This window comes from Octodon degus, unplaced genomic scaffold (assembly GCF_000260255.1).
Source record: "Octodon degus isolate 3935 unplaced genomic scaffold, OctDeg1.0 scaffold00186, whole genome shotgun sequence".
NCBI lineage: Eukaryota > Metazoa > Chordata > Mammalia > Rodentia > Octodontidae > Octodon > Octodon degus.
Window position 1 is genome coordinate 1,425,423 of NW_004524762.1, and position 21,006 is coordinate 1,446,428.

Genomic DNA, 21,006 nt, shown 5'->3' on the forward strand with positions numbered 1-21,006 from the left:
TGCTAGTGGTACTCACAGCCAGCTACGGGTGCCATGCAGGTACTGGGTGCCCTGAGGGTCAGACTCCACCTGCTCCTGGGTCATAGTTTCACCTTTGAGATTTCCCTGCTGGCTACCAATGTGACTTTCCTGGTGATAGCAGTTAATTTTCAATCCTTCACCAAATATGCTGTTGAGCACCTACTTTGGAAGCTATTTTCTACCCCCATTTTTTGTTTTGTTTTTGCAGTACCGGGGATTGAACTCAGGACCTTGTACTTACCAGGCAAGTGCTTATTCTACTGAGCCATCTCCCTGGCCCTATTTTCTACCCCTGAATAGCCTAGAAGTTACTTTTATGTTATGGCTTTTGTCTGAATGTCCCCCAAAGTCTCATGCAGTCAGGTGGGGCGTTTTCAGAGGTGGCTGGATCTAGAGAGGATCTAGCTGGATCTAGAGTGTCACTGATTCACACAGAAATGCTAGGATTAAGGGGGCCAGGATGACTCCCTAACAGTGGGGAGCCTGGATACAGTAAAAGGGGCAGAAAGAGGCTTGCTGCTAGTTAGTTGTAGTTTGCTGCTTGGTTGCTTTTGCTGCCTTCTGCTTGCCGTGACCTGTTTCTCCTCCGCCGTGCCACCCTGCCTTGGAGCCAGCCTACTCTGAACTGAAACCCTTACAAGCTGTGAGCTAAATAAACCTCTCCTCCTTTAGCTTTATGCGTTTTGTCCCGGCAATCAGAAAAGTAACTAAGACACCTTAGCATTACCTCACCTGCCGGAACTCCATGCTGACTAAAACCTCAGAATTCTGTCACACTTAAAAGAAAAATCACTTTTAAAGCTGTCACTTCCATATGGTGCCTCACTAATGAAATCAGTGAAATCACTATCAAAAGCTGTCTTAAATACATTCAGAGCTAACTGGAATTTGTGCGAGCGCTACGACTGGGACCTTGGGTCAGCCTTGGTGCCCTGGGCAACAGTGCCAGCCACACTGCTTCCCTTTTATTCTCACAAATGGGTGCAGCCCTCTTCTTGCGCAGAAGCTGGCAGTTAGCACAGTGCTGGTGGTCATCAGTGACAGCCCACAGATAAGGACATGGCCTTGGACTCTGCTGCCACAGACTGCACCCCAGCCCTAGACAAATGACTGCTTCCTCACGTGGAGAAAGTCAGAGCTGCAACCCCAGATTAACAGCGAAGTGTTTTTTGTTTGTGCTAGGGATTGAACCTATGTTTTGCACTGAGCTACATTCCCAGTATTTTTTAATTTTTTTTTTTTTTTAGACGGGGTCTGAGTAATTAGCCCAGACAGGGCTCAAACCTTGCAATCCTCTTGCCTCAGCCTCGCAGAGGGCTGTGATTACAGGCATACACCACAGTGCTCAGCTGTGAGGCAGCTTTACTCTACCTACACACGATGCACACTCAAAAAATAGATGGTACTCAGGTAAGAAAATGGAAGCACAACATTCATTTTTGGAAAATATTTATTAAAAAACTAAAGTGAATGTGGCAAAAACAACACATACCTTTAAATAGCAAGCATATGACACTGGTTATAAAGCTTTCCCAGCTACTGATCTAGCCTTCCACTCCATCGACAGTCAAGAAAGGCTTCGGAGGGAAGCCAAGTGTAAACAGCTCATCTGTCCTGTGGGGAGCAGAAACTGCGTGAGGACTCTCAGTGGCCCCGGGACTTGCTTTCCTCATGGTCCACCCAGAACACGCTGCAGTGGCCACGTCTCAGGACCATGTTCATGTGGAACTGAAGTTCTAGCTTTAATCTCAGGTGGGGTGGGTGCAGGGCAGGAATGGGAGCACGTGAAACAGTAGAAAGACAAACAGTATCAGTGGAGGGCAATCTTAAAGCACCTTTAAAATCTGGACCCTTTCCCACAATTTAAGCCTGTGACTCTCAAATCTTGTTGTTGAAACGGAATCTTGGTAAGATTGTTAAAATTCATGGACTCCCCAAGATCTGTAAGACATGCCCTCCAGGTGATTTTAGGTATTCAGGTCAGTCACCCAGGTTGAGACACTTGAAAACACACTGAAATAATTCCTATCTCCTAAAAGCAAAGGGAACCTCCTGATGGTCATGGTATGTTTGCCAACATTGGGGGACCAATACTGGCAAGCAGGCAGGCAGGAAGGGGCCTCCAATTTTTAATGTACCGATCTATGGAGCGCTGAGCTACCTGCCAAGTGTGTTCCGAAAGTTAACTACAATTTAATCATAGAGTTGGTTTTAGATCACAGAACAGCCTCCAGATTACTGACAGGCCAACTTCATTCATCCCAGTTTAATGAACTTTGTTGGTTCAATGCCAGATGGGAAGTTGCTGTTCAAACAAAACACAGGGTAATTGTGGGTCCTGACCTGTGAAGACATATTGAATAAAACATCTATAAAACCTTTATGAAACATAGAGTGCTATGCCCAAATAATTTCGATGATTTATGAAAGCCTTGAGGGGCTTCATGGACAACATGTAGAAATAGTTACATTGATTCCAAGGTTCCCATTGTCTGCAAAAAGATGTGCTATGGCTGTGTCAAAAACAAGGCAGTCACTGTTCATGATGGCTGCGGCCACACCGTCATGAATGGAGCGCGGCGTGGCCTCCCAGGTCAATCTCCGCCGGTTCCCATTCAGTTCCAGTCTGTAGGCAAAGTTCTCCGCTTGCTTGCGGGTGCCAATGAGCAAGACAATGGCGAAGAACTGCTGGTGGCCCTCGTATTTCTCTTGCTTCTCCAGGACCAGCATGAAATGATGGCCGAAACACGACTGCATCATCACCCAGTCCACAGCCCCTGGCAGGTTAATGTCTGTCGCTAGGAAGACGATGTCTTCTCCCTGAAGGGTGGTAATGCTCTTGTGGGCATGCATCAGGTGGGACATCACAGCTTCCAAGGACCCTTGCCACTTGCAGGAGGCACCAGGACAGGGGCAGGAGTAGGGACGATATTCACAGATGTCTTCATGTTCTGGCTTCTCCGTGTGGTGCAGAGTCAGGGAACAGCCCGTGGTGGCATACTGCAGACAGAGAAACACAGTGTGTCATCAGACCAGCACACAGCTCTCACCCAGGCAGACCTCTGAGAGTCCCTGTCCACTCTGCCTCCTGGGCTCACCCTGTATCCTTTCTCTTCTTTTTGTCAGTGCTAGGGATTGAAGTCAGGGTCTGCAATGAGCTACATCCTTGGCCCCTCAATTTCTTTTTTCTCTTCTACATTTCAATATTGGGTCTTGCTAAGTCACTAAGTTGGCCAGCGTGGGCTAGACCTTTGGCTTCAGCCTCCTAGACCATTGTGATTACACGTGTGTACCGCCATGTCTAGGTTTACACTGTATTATCTCAGTTAGGTCTGTTCAAGACAATTGAAGCATTTCACACGAAAAGTCTCAGTGCCTAGTCATTATCAATACTGTACTATCTTGAATGAAATTAAGGGCATTTCCAGAACCAGAAATATACTGCTTTCCGTGCCTCTCTTTTCAATACTTTTAACAAATGAAAACTAAATTTCTCTGACTGTAAATTTCTAAAACACAGATGCTGAGCAAACCTGCCTCTGTCCTTAAGTTTCTGGGAACCTTTGTAAAAGCAATTTAATTGCTTGGGGGTGGGTGGGCGGGAAATATTAAATGTCTCCAGGCTAGTTCTTGCATAAAGGCAATGTTGAAAATAGTATCAGTCTTTCTGTTGGTCCTTTCCACTCCTTCTTGACTCAGATTAGTGGCTGGCAGGTAGGCCACAGGGAGGGCTGCCCTTTGGCCCTTGTTCTTGAGGGCTACTGCAACCAGAGAGAGGAAGGCTGGAGGCCACTTTATACTACAAGAAATATGCCTTCTACTTTGAACCTTGGTTCCCCGGGCACTGTGGCCTTGCTTTTCTGGGTGGAAGGAAATCACTTTCAAGAGTTCCTTGACTAAATAAGAAGGCTGCTTCTCAGCTTGGTGCCAGTCAGTGGAGGCTGAGGTGAGAGGGTCTAACTCGCTTCTCAATGCCCGTTGAACTTTCCTGGCTACCTGCTCAGGGCCAGGTAAGCAGACAGCTCTTCACAAAGAGGCCCATCGGGCCCTCACATAGGATGGGGAGGGCAGGAATGAGATGAGTCTATCCCCCAGACACTGCCCATTATGGTTCTGATCTAAAATGTTCCCTAAAATTCTCATGTGTATAGAAGGTGATTGGATCAGGGGGTGCTATAGTCATTTGTGGGTTTACTGATCGATGAGTTTAGAAGGTGAATGCGCTGGTCGGAGGTGGCTCACAGTGAAGGGAGTGAACCTGGAAGGGTGCATTTCCCTTCCCAGCTCTCCCCTCCTCTGCTTCCAGCGGCCACGGCTGGAGTGCCTCTCCCTCTGCCACGCCCCCTCCGGTGTCCCACTTCTGTCTTGGAGCCAGGTGACCCTGCACTGAAATCTTGAGCCAAAGTAAACTTACTCTTCCTTTACGCTGTTTTTTTGTGGGGGGAATTTCATCCCAGAAGTGAGAAAGGAGTTAAGGCACTGCCTTGATAGGGCAGAGTCTGCACGACGACACTCTGATGCTAGCATGGCAAAAGACCTTGCTGAAAGGAATTAGACGTCTGCTCCCAACTGGCACAGAAACAACTATGTCAATTCCTGGATGCTGGAAGCAGCTCACAGACACGTGCCCAGAGTATTGCGTGTTGCCATATAATGAATTAAGAAGCCTGTCACACATTTTTTTCACCTTTTGGGATAAACTAGAAATCAGTCTTATATCCTGAGAGTACAGAGTGGCAGGTAAACTGGATTCCTGTACTTGGACTCCCCCACTCCACCAGAACAGGAAGGCGCCAAATAAGGGCAGGACTGTGTCACTTTTCTGAAATGTGCCTAAATGCTGAAGACCCAACCCAAACCAAAATATCAAGCCAGATAAGATGCACAAACCTACCATCCCAGCACTCAGGAGGCGGCGGAGGGGGCTCATGAGTTTGCGGCCAGCCTGGGTTGCACAGTGAGTGTGAGGCCAGAGCTATGTAATGAGACTCTATAACCAACCAACCAACCAACCGGGGAACCAAGACAAGCATGGCCTTGGCAGGGCAGCACACAGTGTACTCCTAGCACGTGGAGGCTGAGACAGGAGGACTGCCTTGAGCTTGAGGCAGCCTCAGCGACACAGCAAGGCCCTGTCTCAAAACACCAAAAAAAACCAAAACCAAACCCCCCCCCCAAAAAAAAAAACAAAAACAAAAAAGCCAAGCTAACCAAACAAAAACCCGACCTGTTTTTTTTAATTTTCTCTGCAATGCCTTATGCAACTTTGTCCTCATACATTTTTAGTAGGTCAAATTCTAGTCTTTAAGATGAATTTATCACTAGCAACAAGGAGGCACTGGACACCCCCACACAAGATGCTAAGCCATCGTCACTGAGAGGTACAGAGGCAAAGAGAGCAGCTTCTACCATTAGGAAGATTAATTTCTAATTAAGAAAGAAAGAGGCTTACAGAAAAAAGTACCCCTCAGCCCCACATCCTCCGTACCTAAAGCAGATTATAATCTTCAAAAGAAACTGGTAAGATTATTTCATCATTAGGTGGTTTGCTGTTCATCTTTTTGAACCACGGGCTAATTTTTAAAGCCTGTATATAAAAACTCAATCTGAAGGAGAAACAAATACACCATGTTATTTACACTCTCTGTCCTTAACTCCCTATGACCTGTGTTTTAAATCTGGGGCATGCATAGGGATACAGAGCCTCCTGATGTTCTTCTGTGAGTGGTGGTGAGGTATTTCTGTTCAGAGTGCAGAAAAAATAACACACACACACACACACACACACACACACACACACACACACACACACTAAAAATAGTAAGAACTGCCCAGAGCCTGGCAGATTCTCTGCCTGAAACAAGCCATCAATGTTTGGATCCGAAGACATCTCAGAATGGATGTTTACCACAGCTGCCCAAGAATACGCCCAGGAACAAGGTGAACTCTGGCAAAGGCAGCCAGAAAAGGACCACCTGTTCCTTTTCACAAAGCCCCACACCACTCTATATCCACGGACCAACACTGACAACAAATATTTATTTATTTTGTTTTTTTTCCTTAATTTTATTGAGAAACAAATAGCAATGAGACAGTTTCAAAACCTTAATAGGACAGTTTCAACAATTAATACATTGCATATTGTTGGCTTCGTAGTGGTTATTCATAGTACAGAATGTAGACATGATATCCTGTCCAAACACTATTAGTACAAATCTTTCTTCTCATTAAGAGAAAGTAGCTGTACATCTATCTTAACTATTTTGTACATACAGATACAAAATAGTCGTTCAATTGTATCACCTTTTTTCTTTAGTTTTATCAGAGATGGGTATTCCCTTGCCATTTAAATATTGTATGTGCATGAATTCAGCAAAATAATCTAATATAGTCCAGTAGTCTATAACAGTAGAGGGTTATCCGAAGGACTGGCAATGTCAGAAGTTGGACAACAAATATTTGATATCCAGGATTGTTATATGACTTTTTCCACTCAAGTAGGAATATTTTTTTCAAGTAGGAATATTTATACTCTCAATTATTTGCTTTGCCTTACAAGTAACACATTCAACTCTTTCCTCAACCCAAATATAGAGAAGTGAGCACCTCCCAAAATATACAAATAGAAAGACATGACTTTGCATTTGTGCGGACAAGATCTTATAAACGATCTTGCAAAAGCTTTACTACAATAAATATGTATCTTTAAAGCCTTTGGCGCAGCCCTTTAATGTTAATCTGCTTTTTCTCTTACTATAACAGGTAAGGATGCATATTAGGGATCACTAGGGCCACTTCATGGCACTGGATTAAAGATGATCTCTTAGAAGAAAATTTCTAAACACACATACAAAACTTCACACTGTATCACATCTCAGGCCGGGGAGAAAGCTTAGTGGCATAAGCGCCTGCCTGATTCCTAGTACTTTCCCCCAAATAAATAGATGAATAAATAAATAAGCATATTGATACTGTATCACATCTCACACTGGTAACAGTATTGGTGTTGCTTTAGAAAGACATTTCAAACACAATGGACATTCCTGTCACCTCCATTAGATGCACCCAGCCAGGGATTAGAGACAGGGCTATAGAGGTCTATGAATTCCCTAAAATCAAAGTATCACTGGTCCCTGGCCTACGTCTTGTGTTTCCACAGAAAGATCTGGAGTTTCCAGAGGGTGCTCGGCCATGAACCCTTCCCTGGAGCACATAGTGAGAATCAGCTACGAATCCTGCACTTGGAGTGTTTTCAGAAAAGGGGGCCAGACACTACAATGATAATGCAAGTGTAGCTGTTCTCCTTCATCAAGAGTTTGGCTTTCCTTGGTTTTAGTCACTTGCTGTCAGTCATGGTCTGAAAATATGACGTGGGAAATTCCAGACATGAACAATTCAAAAAGTTTAAACCGTGCACTGCTCTGAACAGTATGATGAAATCTTATGTGAATCATCCATTGTTGGCAGATCCACCCTGTACACACTGCCTACCCAACGTTGTTCTGGCTCAACGACCCAGGGTCACTTGGAGCAGATCATCTTCCTCCTGCTATATTTTCAGAAAGTCAATAGCAGCGTGACATAACCTTACAGCCATGTGTCACTCACCTCACTCCGTCTCCTCACTAGGCATTGTATCTGACATTAGGAGGAGGAAGGTAAATAGATTCTGTACAGTGGAGAAAATGAGGCTGGACTCACATCGCTTTTTTATAGTATGCTGTTATAAATGTTCTACTTGGTACTTAGCTGTTGTTAGTTCTCTTCCAGTGCCTAGTTTATAAATTAAACTTTATCAGAAGTACGAATGTGCAGGGAAAACCCCATAGTATCGCATAGTGCAATACTATTTATAGTACCATCTCCCAGGCATCGAAAAGGGGCCTTAAAATGTAACCCTCTGAGATAAGGGGGATGAATGGTCATCATAATTATAATCTTGCGGGGAGAAGGACAAGAGAGTATGACAGGAGATCTCAAAATGGGACAGTGAGGAGAAAGGGGTGAGAAAGTGTTACTATAAATGGAGTGGACTGTGGACGAACCAGTTCCATCTGGTTCCACCACAGGGTGAGTGGAGGAGCTAACAGGAGAAAAATTAATGAAGGTCGGTCAGGGGCTTTACTGGCCCTGAATTTTCAAGATTTCTCTACCACGGCGCTACTGACATTTTGAACCAGACATTCCTTGTTGTGGGGGCTATGCTGTGCTTAGAGTATATTTAGCAGCCTCCCTGCCTCTGTTCATCACACGATATCAGCAACTTCCCTCAGTGGTGGTGACTGGAAAAGTCTCTGGGCATGGCCAGATGTCCCAAGCAGGTAAAACCACCCACCTGGGGCCCGCTGATTTCAATGAGAATGATTGATCTGATGCTCATAAATGACATAAACTAGGCTTCTGGGCAGCCACCTTTGTGGCTGCAGGAGGGACCCACGCAAGCAACAGGTCTACCACTCCAGGGCTCCACTGGAGCCTCTTGGGACCATCACCCTGACACACACCAGCACTGGACTGTTTGCACAGCATAGCATGTGCTGGGGAGATGCTTCTGCCCATTTTTCAGGCTAGAAACTGGACACTCCTGAAGGGTAGTCCCCGGCGGCCACACCACCCTGGGCCAGCCTCCTCAGGGTTCCTCCCGGGCTCCCGCCCTGCACACAACAGGCACAGGCACCGATCAACACTGCGAGAAAAAGGAACAGAAACGATAGCTGAATTCACTCTCAGCCCCTCATCCCACACACACCACACCTAGAGTACACGGACAGCCTCATTTGGAAGTAGGCTGTTCCATAAGCTCCTTTAGTGTGCGCAGAGAAGGCAGCTCTGAGGACTCCTCCCTGAGGAAGGAAGCAGCGCCCCGCAGCAGGACCCCATCTTTCTCTGACATCTGCCAGGAAAGTCCCAAGGCTTTATACTCCACACACCAAGCAGGACTACTCTAAACAACAGGAAGGAGTCCAAGTTTGGGTAGTTGGGCCGGGATGGCTTTCCTTTAAGGCCTGCTTCTAAGCCACGCCCCTTGTGATTACAGTCCCTGGGTGGGTTCAAAAAGAGCCATCTGTTTCCTGGGATACATCCAGTCCTACAAATGAGATTTCTCTGGGGGAATGATGTGCTCATTTTCCCTGGGGAGAACTGGTTTTAAGCAAAACTCCCCAAAGAAGCACACACTCACCCTAATCCAGAGGGGAGCACAGCAGGGGTGGGGGAGAAGCTCAACACTAAAAAGAATGTGGGTAAATCACATTTCTTCAGAAACTGCATGTTGCAGTGGCTCAAAGGTCTTGTGCAAACCTGTTCTGCCACTGACAGCCAATAGGTAACACAGCGCCCCATCTCTGTGTCTTTACAGAAAGTGGTAAATAGTTCCCATTCTTTTTCTGGTCCTGTTTCAGTTGGAATTTAGGCAGCTTTTTGTTTTTTGCTCTTTCTTTTTCAGCACAGAAATCTTTTCCTGTACAAATACAATACATCAGAACAGAGTCAAATACCAGACACCTGCTGTTTACCTTATAAACAGTCCCATTATATTTGTTTTGAAATGAGTATATAAGCGAATTAACCTTTCTTAGCTCGAACGCTAGTGAAGGTCATGGGTTCCGTGGCAGGTTTAGAACAAGTCATTAAATTTATTCCATTAAATCTGATTCCTTACAATTCAAGAACAACTAAATTCCAACAATCAACACCACTACAGTGGAGGCGCCTGGAGCTCCAAGGCAGAAGCCCGTGCTTCTGGGGCACTGTGGGGTCAGCATCCTGCCTCAACTTGCCACCTCCTAGGAGGCAGCTGGGATTTATTAGCAAAGTAGCTGCTACGACCTCAGATGAGAATGTATTTCTCAAATGACAAAGACAAAAGCACAGCCAACATTTTGCTGATGCTCATAAACTTCTGAATTAGATACCAAGAAATTACTATCTAGGATTAAGTTAAAACAAGCAGCCCGGTTTCCCCCAAGCTAAAGGAGCTGTGACTGCAAAATACGTGCTGAGACTAACTGCTACGCATGACCCTGGACAGAAAAACCAAGGTCCCTGCAAAGGGCATTACCAGGGCAACAGCTGAAATTTAAATGTGGACTATGGATTAGATAATATTATCTACTGTGTGTCAAATTTCCTGATTTGGGTAACTACTATATGAGAGATGTCCTTGTTTTAAAGAGAAGCCCAGTGAGGGATTTAGGAGGAAGGGGGAAGAATGCCTGCAATTTATATTCAAATAGTTTAAAAATATATGTATGAGTGGAGAGCATACAAATGATAAAGCAAATGAGGCCGAGAGGAAGTAACTGGGGAATCTGATGTATGTGTTTTTCAAGGACATATACTTTTAATCACATACCTAGAAGTAAATGCCAAAGGTCAACAGTGAGGAAAGCACTCTGCATTGGCCTGGGATCCTCCAGAGCCTGCAGGCCCTGCCAAGGAGCTTCTGGTCACTGCAGCTCTATTGTCCACCACTCCAGTGCAGTGGCCAAAGGCAAACTCCCATTCACTGGGGCCAGAGAGATGGCTCAGTAGAGTAAGCGCTAGCCTGGCAAGCACAAGGGTCTGAATTCAATCCCTGGTTCTGCAAAAACAAACAAACAAAAGGAAAAAAACCCCTCCCATTCACTTCCAGACCCCATCTGAAAGGGGAGCTCTGGCAGTGAAATTTACCGGATCCCCTTTCCTTAGGCAGACCCAGATGGATGTATATAGCAGTTCAACTGCAAGAATGAATGAATTCCTGAAGGTCTGCTTGCTCTGTATGATCAGCAGATCAGCAGGAAGCTACCAGTTAAAATCTCTATTGTCTCTTTTGCAAAAGGGAAGAGGACCAAGAGATGTGTGTGTGTGTGGGGGGGGGGGAATAGGGACGAGACAGGGATTACAAAGAGAAGAGTGCAGGGGTGTTGTTACGCACAGCAACTCCCCACAACGACTGCAGTCACGCAGTCATTACATACTGCAAGCATGAGTACAATACAAAAGTATGTTTTCAGCATTTCTTAGACTTGCTCAAACGGAATTGCAGCTAAACCTAGTACAGATCCATATTATGGTAAAATGTATTACCATTTTAAAATAACTTCCAGGGATTCAGACTAGTTCTGCATAAAAATATTTACCTATGCTGGGAGTGATGGGCACACACCTGTAGTCTCAACACTCTGGGAGGTTGAGCCTGGGTGATCTCAAATTCAATCCCCATCTGAGCAATTGAGCTGTTCAATGAGGTCTTGGCTCTACATTTTAAAAAATATATTTTTAAAGGGCTAAAGATACAGGTCAGTGAGAAGGCCCTGGGCTCAAGCTTTAGTACTGCTAAAAAAAAGTTTGCCTGCTCCCATAATGCCACTAAATATTTGTTTATTTTTTTGTCTATCAATTTTGTTAGCAATTTGATATACTGATTTATTGTCTGCTTATTAACCACCCGGTATTATTTATTTATTTATGTTACAGAGTCTCCCTATGTAGTCCTGACTCACAGTGATCTTTCTGTCTCAGCCTCCCTAGTGCTGGGATTATAGGTGTGCACCACCACATGTGGTTTCAGGGCCAGCACAGGGCACTCAGGGTTCCAGGGCTGGTGAGGTTTGTGGTACTGGGGATAGAACTTGGGATCTTGCTCTTGCCAGGCAGGTGCTTATGCCCCCGAGCTATCTCCCCAGCCCAGTATCTGTTGATAAATGAATAAATATGTCTTTACCTGTAGATGTTAAAATGAATGTTCTCCATCATGTAAATTTTCCTTTAGTTAGATGTTTTACTGTAGAACTTAGCATGAAAACTGTTTCAACAGACCTTTCTATTGTGTAATAAAAGTGTTTATTTTTATTTTAGATTTCAGGTACTATAGCTTTGTCATTTTTGATGAAGGTATTTTGCATATTTTATTTATGTAAAACTTCTTGATTGTGGTGTTTATAGCTCTTCTGAAGTCTTATGTATACCAGAAACAACAGTGCTACTGTCCTTGATGTGGCCTCTTAAGATGTGTTTACCACTGCTGGTATAGTAGCTAAGATTAGAACTCAAGCACCACGTCCTCCATATGACCTTGAGCCACGTACTCACATCTGGAAGGGTCCATAAAACTGTCTAGGATTCCTCTCTTGACTCCGATTTGAAGTCAAAGCATTGTGGCTTCAAGTTAACCACGCTCACTTGGGCAACGGGAGAAAGTCAAATCTTTTCTTAGGATTGAATTATACGCAAAATCCATCTGTTTAGCTTCTTTCCTCTAAGTGCTACGGCATACTTTTACTGAACTCAAATGACAAATTCATCACCTCCGCTGCCAGACAGGGCAGAGAGATAATCATCCACTGGTTGCCCGATAGCAGTTTTGCTGATAGCATTAGGACAAGACAATATTACTCAACACCAGAACTGTCGGTGTCACCAAATGGTGGTGAGAAGAAGACACTATTAACTTTGCTGACTTCCTTCTGGGGAGAATTAAAATCTTGTGCTCAAAATTTGCCCTTTGCCAAAGAGAAAGCCAAAGACCACATGCTGCAGACAGCTTTTTTCCAATAGCATGTGCGGGTGGAAGACTCAGGAGTAATTATTATCGGAGAAATCTGAGAACACGATGCTATGGGAGGAGGGTGTGTGGCCTCACAAAGACTATCTGGGCTGGCAGAAGTTTATTTTTAATCTTAGCAACTTTAAACAAAAGCTGACTTTTGACCATGTATGCTTCTCATCTGTCCACGGCCAAAGTTAGCAGGCAATATGTGCTCTTGGAGAACCAGTTTGGTGAGGTCCCTTCTGATGTTTAAGCAAATAAAGGCTCTCAAAGGGCAGAGCAGGGTCAAAAGCTTTCTGCCCTGGTACCAGTGCCCTGTGCCCGGGTTCTCACGTACAAGCACTTTAACTGTCCTGACCGTCTTCAAACACTGTTGCTTCCCTATTTCTTTACTGAGTAATCAAACTCACCAGATTTAAGTAGTAGAGTTATCAGAAAGGCCAATAAAAACACAAAATGCCCAGTATCTTCCAGGTTACATCTGAAATATACTATAGTTATACCCTCCTTCTCCACTTGTTATGTATTTGAAATACCTGAGTATTCTATATTTTGCCCAGCAACTCCGCTTGGAGGGTCCCTCTGAGTCCACAGTCAGTCCTCTGAAAGGCACTCCTTGGCTTTAGAATGGGAAGGGGGGCAGCTGCTCCTCTGCACGGTGGCACAAGCAGCAGAAACAGGAAGAAGCTGGAGGAGAAAAACACTGCACGCACAAGTACACAGCCCAGAGCGGAGTTTCTGTTAGACTTATAAACCGTATGACCTTGGACAAACATTGCAGGGAGCATACTAACCACATCCTACCTCCTTTACAAAGTCATTAGGAGACTAACATGAGACCACATGTCTCATTCCAGCTGCCTGTAGCAAGGAAAGTGCTCTTCTCTGCCAGCAAGAGCCCATCCTGATCTTCCTCTTTTCCTTCATGGGCAAAGGGCTATGCATTTTTCAAGCACAGCCGACACCACTGCAGTGAACCCCAGAGTCCTCTTTACTCCTCCACTTCAGAAGGGCTCTGCTCTCCTCTCTCTCACCTTGAGACGCTAAGTTGCAGAACTGAAAGGCCAGTAGAGGACGCAGCAGCCAGCCAGGCAGATGCGCTGGCGGAGGAGCGGTGCCCGGTGCTACAGGTCTTCCCAGATTAAGATTCAGTTTGACTACAAGCTGGGAGGCACTCAGCAGTACCCAGCTCTGGTCTGGGTTACACCACACAGCAGCATGAAGCAAACCAAGAGGACCCACTCAGTGGTGGGACCCTGGGAAGAAATCGGCACTCAACTGCAAACGATTATACTTTATGTTGCAGTTTGGCTTAGACCACTGTATGCTACTGAAAGCTTAGATTCTGCTGATGCCCTTTGGCTCGACATCCAAATTCCAAGACTTTATCCTTAGGAAATGGCTACTTTTTATGTACAAAGATTCAGTTATGGTAGTACTTTAAAAAGAAAAGAAAGAAAAACACAGTAAAAAGATAAAACAACTTAAATGACCACCAACAAGACATTCACTAATTCTGGCACTGTTTCTGAATTGCAAAATGAGTAGCCCTTAAAAGTGGCCATAAACTGGGTATGGTGGTGGATGCCTATAATCCCGGGAGGATAAGGCAGGAGGATCACAAGTTCAGGCCTAGCCTGGGCAACTTAGTGGCTTAAGAAGAGCATGTCTCAAAGTAAAATATAAAAGAAAAACCAGGGATGTAGTTCCAGTGTGAAGGACCCAGGTTCAATCCTCAGCATTAGAACGAACAAGCATGGCCTCAAAGAATATTTAACAATGAAATGTAGAAAAGCAGTCATGATATGTAAGATTAAAGAAAAAAACAGGCTATGAAACAGCATGTTAAATGGGATTCCTCATTTTACTTGCATCTTTTGGGGGGACTTCATTGATTTATATGTAACGTGTAAAGATATATGCAAAATGATCAGTGGGTATTTCTAGGTGGCAGGACTTGCAAGATATAATTTATACCACTTTCTATATGTTCTGCATTTAAACATAATAATTTTAAAAAAGCATATAGCATGTAAAATAAGGTACACATAATATATATAATAGATATACATGTATATTATATATATATATATATATATATATATATATACACGCACACACACACACATAATGCTTAATCAAAATAGGCTTTCTCTTTCTCTCTCTCCCTCCCTCCCTCCCTCCCTCTCTCTTTTTTTGGTTCCGGGGATTGAACTCAGGACCTTAGGCTTGCCAGGCAAGCTTATGCCGCTGAGCTGTATTCCTGGCCCCAAGCTTTGTCTTTTTAAAAACATTAGAAAAAATGAAACAAGCAAGCAAACAAAAGTTTCCTCACTGCAAAACCAATTCCAGAGCCAACTTTCCTAGCTCTATGAAAACCTTACAAGATTAGGAATAGAAAAGAGAACTCTAGCAGGAGAATCTGTGGGAGAAAGTAAGATTCCTTGTTTTTCCTTTTCAAGTTTACGGCTGGGCCTGAGCTCACACTTTGACCCTTCATCTCGGTCAGCTCCTAACTGTGCGCATGTCCTCGGTACCAAGGCTGTGCTTGGTGCTGTGCGCGAGCCGCCACCATGTCGGAACCTCACAGCAATCCTGTCATCACTCCACACTACTGATGCGCCACTGCAGCTCAGAGAGATCGCCAGGCAGTCACAGCAGGGGGAGGGGGGCTGCGAATCAGAGGCTGCCTCAGAATTGCCAGAGAGAGGGAGGCTGGGGGAGAGTGACCCCAGATACCACCTGTGCTGAGTCACACCTTTAAAAGTACACAGAAGGGGGTAACCTTTCATCACACAGGTGTCACATAGTACAAAAAAGAATCGGCACATCAAATTTGTATCAAAATGAAATTGATGAAAATGACAGTTTCTTACTTTTCAAGGAATTAAGTGAAAGACATGGGAGGCAAAGTTAATGAAATTCTGCTAGAAAATTTTCAGTACCTCATACAAGCCTTGGGAAAGACATCTTTTTTTTTTTTTTTTTTTTTTTTTTTTTTTTTTTTTTTTTTTTTTTTTTCTGCTGAACCAGGGATTGAGGAAAGACATCTTCTTTGATCAGGAAAACATCCTTAATTTCCTTTTCCAGATATCACAGCACCATGTCCAGATGCTGCAGCTTCGATTACATCCTGTACAACTCACCCGCAGCATACAGTGGTTGTGAGCGCCGACGTTTGGCTTAGCAAGTGCCTACGCTATGTGTCTTTCAAGGGGTGAGGACCTGACAGGTTTGAGCAAGATAGGCTCTGTCTTGCCAGTTTTGTCAGAAGTACAAGACTGGCCCTTAGGATATTTTGCACTGGCTCTTTCTGTCCTCTTATGTGTACAGTGCTTTACACAGGGACTTTTATTTATGTATTTGGTTGTTGCAGGGTCTCATTATGCACCTCCGACTTGTGGTGATCCTCCTGCTTTCAGCTTCCCCACACCTGCAGTTATAGGCCCCTGTATGCCACTACGCCTGCCCTGGGATCAAACCATGGTCCCTGAGCTTGCCTAAGCAGGCGCTTTAGTTCAATGAGCTATCTCGCAGGCCCCCCCCTGCAGGATTTTTTTTTTTATATATTCCGCTGTTTATTTATTACATTCATTTATTGTGTGTGTGTATGGCCAGCTCAGCCCGCCAGGGGGCAGGGCTGGCTGGCATGTGGTGCTGGGGGATTGAACCGTGGTCCCTGTGCTTTGCCAAGCCCGTTCCAAGTAGGTGCTTTAGACCACTGAGCCATCTCTCCAGCCCCTCTGCAGGATTTTTAAAAGGCTGTAATACAGAAGGGATTATCTAATCTCTTTTTCTTTTCTTTTTGAGACAGGGTCTCATTATGCAGCTCAGGCTGGCCTTAAACTCAATTACGCAGCCCAGCTTGGTCTCAAACTCACACAATCCTCCTGCCTTAGCCTCCCAAGTGCTGGATCACAGGTGTGTACCACCATACCTGGCTGGAAGAATCTAATCTCAGGCTGGTATTTTAGAGTCAGACCTGCTGCACTTTTAAATAAACTTCTATTCTGCCTCTTCTGCTTTAATAGTATTCTATTCCAGGTCATGATGACCTGTGAAAAGCCTTTGGTCAACCACCTGTAGAATCAGCACTAAACTTCAAGATAGCCATATAATATTTTAGTGATTCTAGTCTGACTTTTATACTCAAAGGCAGTAATGTCAATGTTCTGGAGACTTGGTGTTAATGAATGGAAACCACAGCTCATTCTAGTGCTAGCCTGGTCAATACCAGGCTTGTGGAGGCAATTTCCAAAGCAAACAACTGGAAGAACTGTTGACTACAAGCACTCTTTGAAACTGTTCTTGCTAAGTGGCTTATCCCCTTGGACTTCTAGGTGGCCGGCCATCAGCTCACCAGCCCCAGAATGCCACCATCCTTACGTGAAGTGGTGAAGCAGAAGCCCTCGACAGCGCTTCCAGTCTCATCTCAGCACTCACCCTCTGGGTTTTAGCTCTGTTCTTTCTAATGGATGAACAAAGCAGCCTAGGGAAGGCATAACTAGACCGAAGTCACACAAAGCCAGGACTTTGGAAAACCCAGTTCTTCTGGCTCATGCCTAGTGCTTTTACCCCTGGACCACTTACTGGATTCCTGAAAGAACCGTGGTATAATCATTTAGGCCAAGACCTTCCCTTAAGGACCTATGAATGCAAAAAATAAAGTAACTTGTATAGTCAAACACCTGGTCACTAGGACAACAGTTAAGGTCCCCAGACAGCTGAGATGAGTATTCTCTTGGCAAAATAAAGTTGAAAAGAAAACAAGCCACAAATTCCCGGTTGGATCTATCAGAGTTCCCAAGTTAATGGATGACAATGGTTACATAAGAACTCCTAGGCTTGATGAATGCTTTCTACAAAACAGCCAAAGCAGAAGGTGTACTCAGGCAGTTGGAATGTGGCCTGGAAGCACTGTCAGTACATTTGAATTTGGCCAGTGTTAGAAGAAATTGAGATATTTAACATAAAAGTCCAGATTTCTAGCAAAATAAAGGTCTGCTATGGCTGTATCCGCCACACCGCTTCTACCAGCACCGAGTGTGGGTTGCTCCCTGGTTTTTATCTGTTTTGTTTCTTGAGCAAGCATGTTGGTATTCCTGGCTTTCCACAGTCTCTACTGCTTCTGGAGGCCTTGCAGTCCCTGAGGCCATTCCTTGCATCGTTATCTGGTCCCCGCTGGTATTCAGAGTCTGTCTAGATGAGGTCACATCGAGGGGGCTTTGAAGTTGACTTCTCTGGCTGAGACTTTTAAACTCAACATTCAAGCGAGGTGTGGAGGTCTATACCTGTACTCCTAGCGCTCTGGGGGCCTGACACAAGAGGACCACAAATCTCAGCATGGTCCAGGGACATGAGTAACTCAGCAAGGCTCCGATTCAAAATAAGGATAAAAAAGGATGGGAATATAGCCTTAGCACAAAGGGTCTGGGTTCAATGCGCAGTAACACACACACACACACACACACACACACACACTCACTCACACACATGCAGATTTAAAAATTGTAAAGTTAAATAATTATTTGGAGATCTATTACTAGAAACCCTTTTAATTTTATTATAATTTTTAAAAACGTATTTTAGTACAGGGACTTCAGGGTCTCACTACACAGATAGGACTTGTAGTGATCCTCCTGTTTTCAGCCTCCCAAGCACTGGGATTTCAGGCATGTGTCACCATGCCCACTCTCAATCCCACTCTCAGCATGCCCCAGGGGCAGGGCCAGCACAGCAAGCTGGGGGATCAAACCCCAGTCCCTGTGCCTGTCTAAGCAGGCACATTAGTCCGCTGAGCTATTTGGCCAACCCTAGAAACCCTTTGTAAAAAAACAGGATGAAGAAAAAGTGGAAAGAAAGTGTATCTCAATGTGAGTGGGCTATAGTGGTAGCATTTCCTGTCATGTAGAGAGAAATTCTTGACTGATACCAAAATGCATGGCTGAAGGAGGAAATACCTTAAATTGTTGACACAAATTGGTCATTCATACCCCCCTCACACTGAGGTGATGGGTTTATGATTTGTGAACAGGATATCCAAGGTCTCAGCTGTAGAGTGGACTATAAATATTGTAAGTGGAAGAGAACTATATGCTGACGCAATCCTTTTGTATGTGGTACCCTGAATCAAAGGTGTGGCAACACCCTACCTTTAATTAAGTGGTCTCACACCTACATAGGGCAAACTATTTGGTAACACTTCTGATTTCTGGCTAACTGAAGCATGACCAGACCAGGTTCATTTTGGATTAGTCCAATCAGAAGTCTATCTGATGAAGTCATCCAAACAGATGGTTTTGTTACTGCCATCAACCTTGAGTTATGACATGGAATCCTGGAGTATAAATGCAATTTCAAAATCCCTCTGTCATATGGGTTAGTACCACGCATGCTGTGTTTGTGAAGCAGGTTCATAACCTGGCCCACAGACTGAAGGGGTGAGCAGAGGAGTCAATTAACACTGTACAGGCAGGCATGAGTTTCCTCATCTGAAGAAAAGGTAAATTAATAAATGCTGTCCCATGCAAAATAATTGGCCTAACTCCAGATAGCCTTTCTTTATGAAATGCTAGAAGGCACAGGTCCTTAGGAGACTGATTCTTCATTTAGACGTGTGGAAATCCACACCTTTACAGGTAGTCTCTTGGGAAACATGGTCTGAATCCAGTATTCTTTGAGATGTGGACTTTTGGTACTTGACCTAACACTGATTCTGTTGTGTCTCTCTGTCTCTGTCTCTGTCTCTGTCTCTGTCTCTGTCTCTGTCTCTGTCTCTGTCTCTGTCTCTGTCCTGGGGATTGAATTCCAGACCTTGTGCTTGCCAGATAGGTGCTTATGCTGCTGAACTATATTCCCTGCACTGATTTTCTTGACTAAACCATCTCATAAGAGATTTCAAGAACAAATGAAGACAGGAAAAGGGCAGTCCCTGGGCTTCCAGCAGCTCCAATCTATAAGTTAGAGCTAGGCACATAGATCTACCCTGTTTTCAGGTTGACACAGGCCTTATTTCTTTTCATTTCTCATCCTCTCCAATTAATGTATGTTGGTTTGTCACTGGGCCTATGCACACACGCAAATTTGGTTTACCTATCCTAATTGGCTGAATCACTCTATTAAGAATCTGAATTATTGGACAACCAAGGGACAGGCATGCACACATCAGCTTTTTAAGTCTCACATGTAGGTGCACATAATAGAAGTCACCATTCTAAGCTTAGTTCCTGGCCTGAAAAAAAAAAAAAGGGTGAACTTTTTCAATTGCAGCTTGCAAACTGATGGCTTTGGCCAAATGCTTTCTTATAAAGACTTGGAAAATCAATGACATGCACAGTAAAGCTTAGCACACAATCCCCAAGAGGATTTTTCAAGAATGACTTCATGAGCCTGTTTACATATTAGTGGAGAACACATGCTTCACCAGGAACCAGAATTCTAAAACCTAAAAGTAAAACTTCATATTCCATATAGCTTATTTCTTTCCATCTTTTGAGATTGTTTAAAAAATAAATTAAGGAATACTGACTGATATGAACTGCTCACTTGTGAACTATAAAAAGTCAGTTCTACCAGCCACTGAAGGTTTACTGGAAAATGAAAGGAGGGGATGGCACTCCAGAAAGCCTCTACGGCTCCCCTCCAGCCTTCCAGTACCTCTCAAATATGAATTATCCATGCAGTGCCAACTACCATCAACTCTCCACCGATCACTAGGCTGTCACCTCTATGACTCTAAGAAAACTATGAAAATATTTCAACCAAATTTTCTGTGACTACCTGTGCTGAGTGAATTAGCATTATAAGAGGAGGGGCTCAAAGCAAAGTAATCTATTAAGTTTACCTCAAACCCCATGGCCCAAACACTGATTAAAAGCCTTATTTGAATATGCTATTTTAAATTATTTTTGTCAGGGCAGAGAACCAAACTGAATCACCCATTTTACTGACCTGAGTCTCAAGTCTGAATTCTCCTGTGAATTATTTTTAATTTAAAAATGAGCCCTTGCCCTATAAAATTAAGCAGTACTGAGGTAAAATGCAACATAGACTAAGTGGTCCGAAAGAAAAAGAACAGCTACTTCTATTTAAAACAATTGAGATTAATGACATTATTTCCACTTCTGAGATGAGAAAATGAACTCTATGGTATAGCTCTAGCCTATAATGACTCACAGGTAAGTACTCTGTGTCTATACAGCTGTTTCTGAGAATGTCAAAGATTTTGATGTAGGTAAACAAATGTTATAATATGAACACCCAATGCAGTACTACGTAGCCATTTAAAATACAATGAGGTTGAGCTAGGTTTCAGACATAAAAAAAGATGTGACAGTATGAATTTAAAATATAAGTTGCAGGATCTATTTTTTGGAGAAAAATTTATGTTATGTGTGGGTATAGAAAACCCTTCAGACACACAATGACATCATAATTCTGTATTTAGCTGTGAG

The 21,006-nt window shown here is 44.0% G+C and overlaps 1 protein-coding gene across 2 annotated transcripts in view; it reads right to left on the minus strand.

The window, feature by feature from the left end:
- Positions 1-1,453: 1,453 nt before the first annotated feature.
- Siah2 (siah E3 ubiquitin protein ligase 2) overlaps positions 1,454-21,006 on the minus strand; it is a 21,052-nt gene continuing 1,499 nt past the window's right edge. For both annotated transcript variants that reach the window (XM_023704063.1, XM_004643921.3), the window contains one exon: positions 1,454-3,021. In XM_023704063.1, coding sequence (XP_023559831.1) covers positions 2,464-3,021 — 558 coding nt within the window. In that variant the 3' untranslated portion in view covers positions 1,454-2,463. The remainder of the gene's footprint in view (positions 3,022-21,006) is intronic.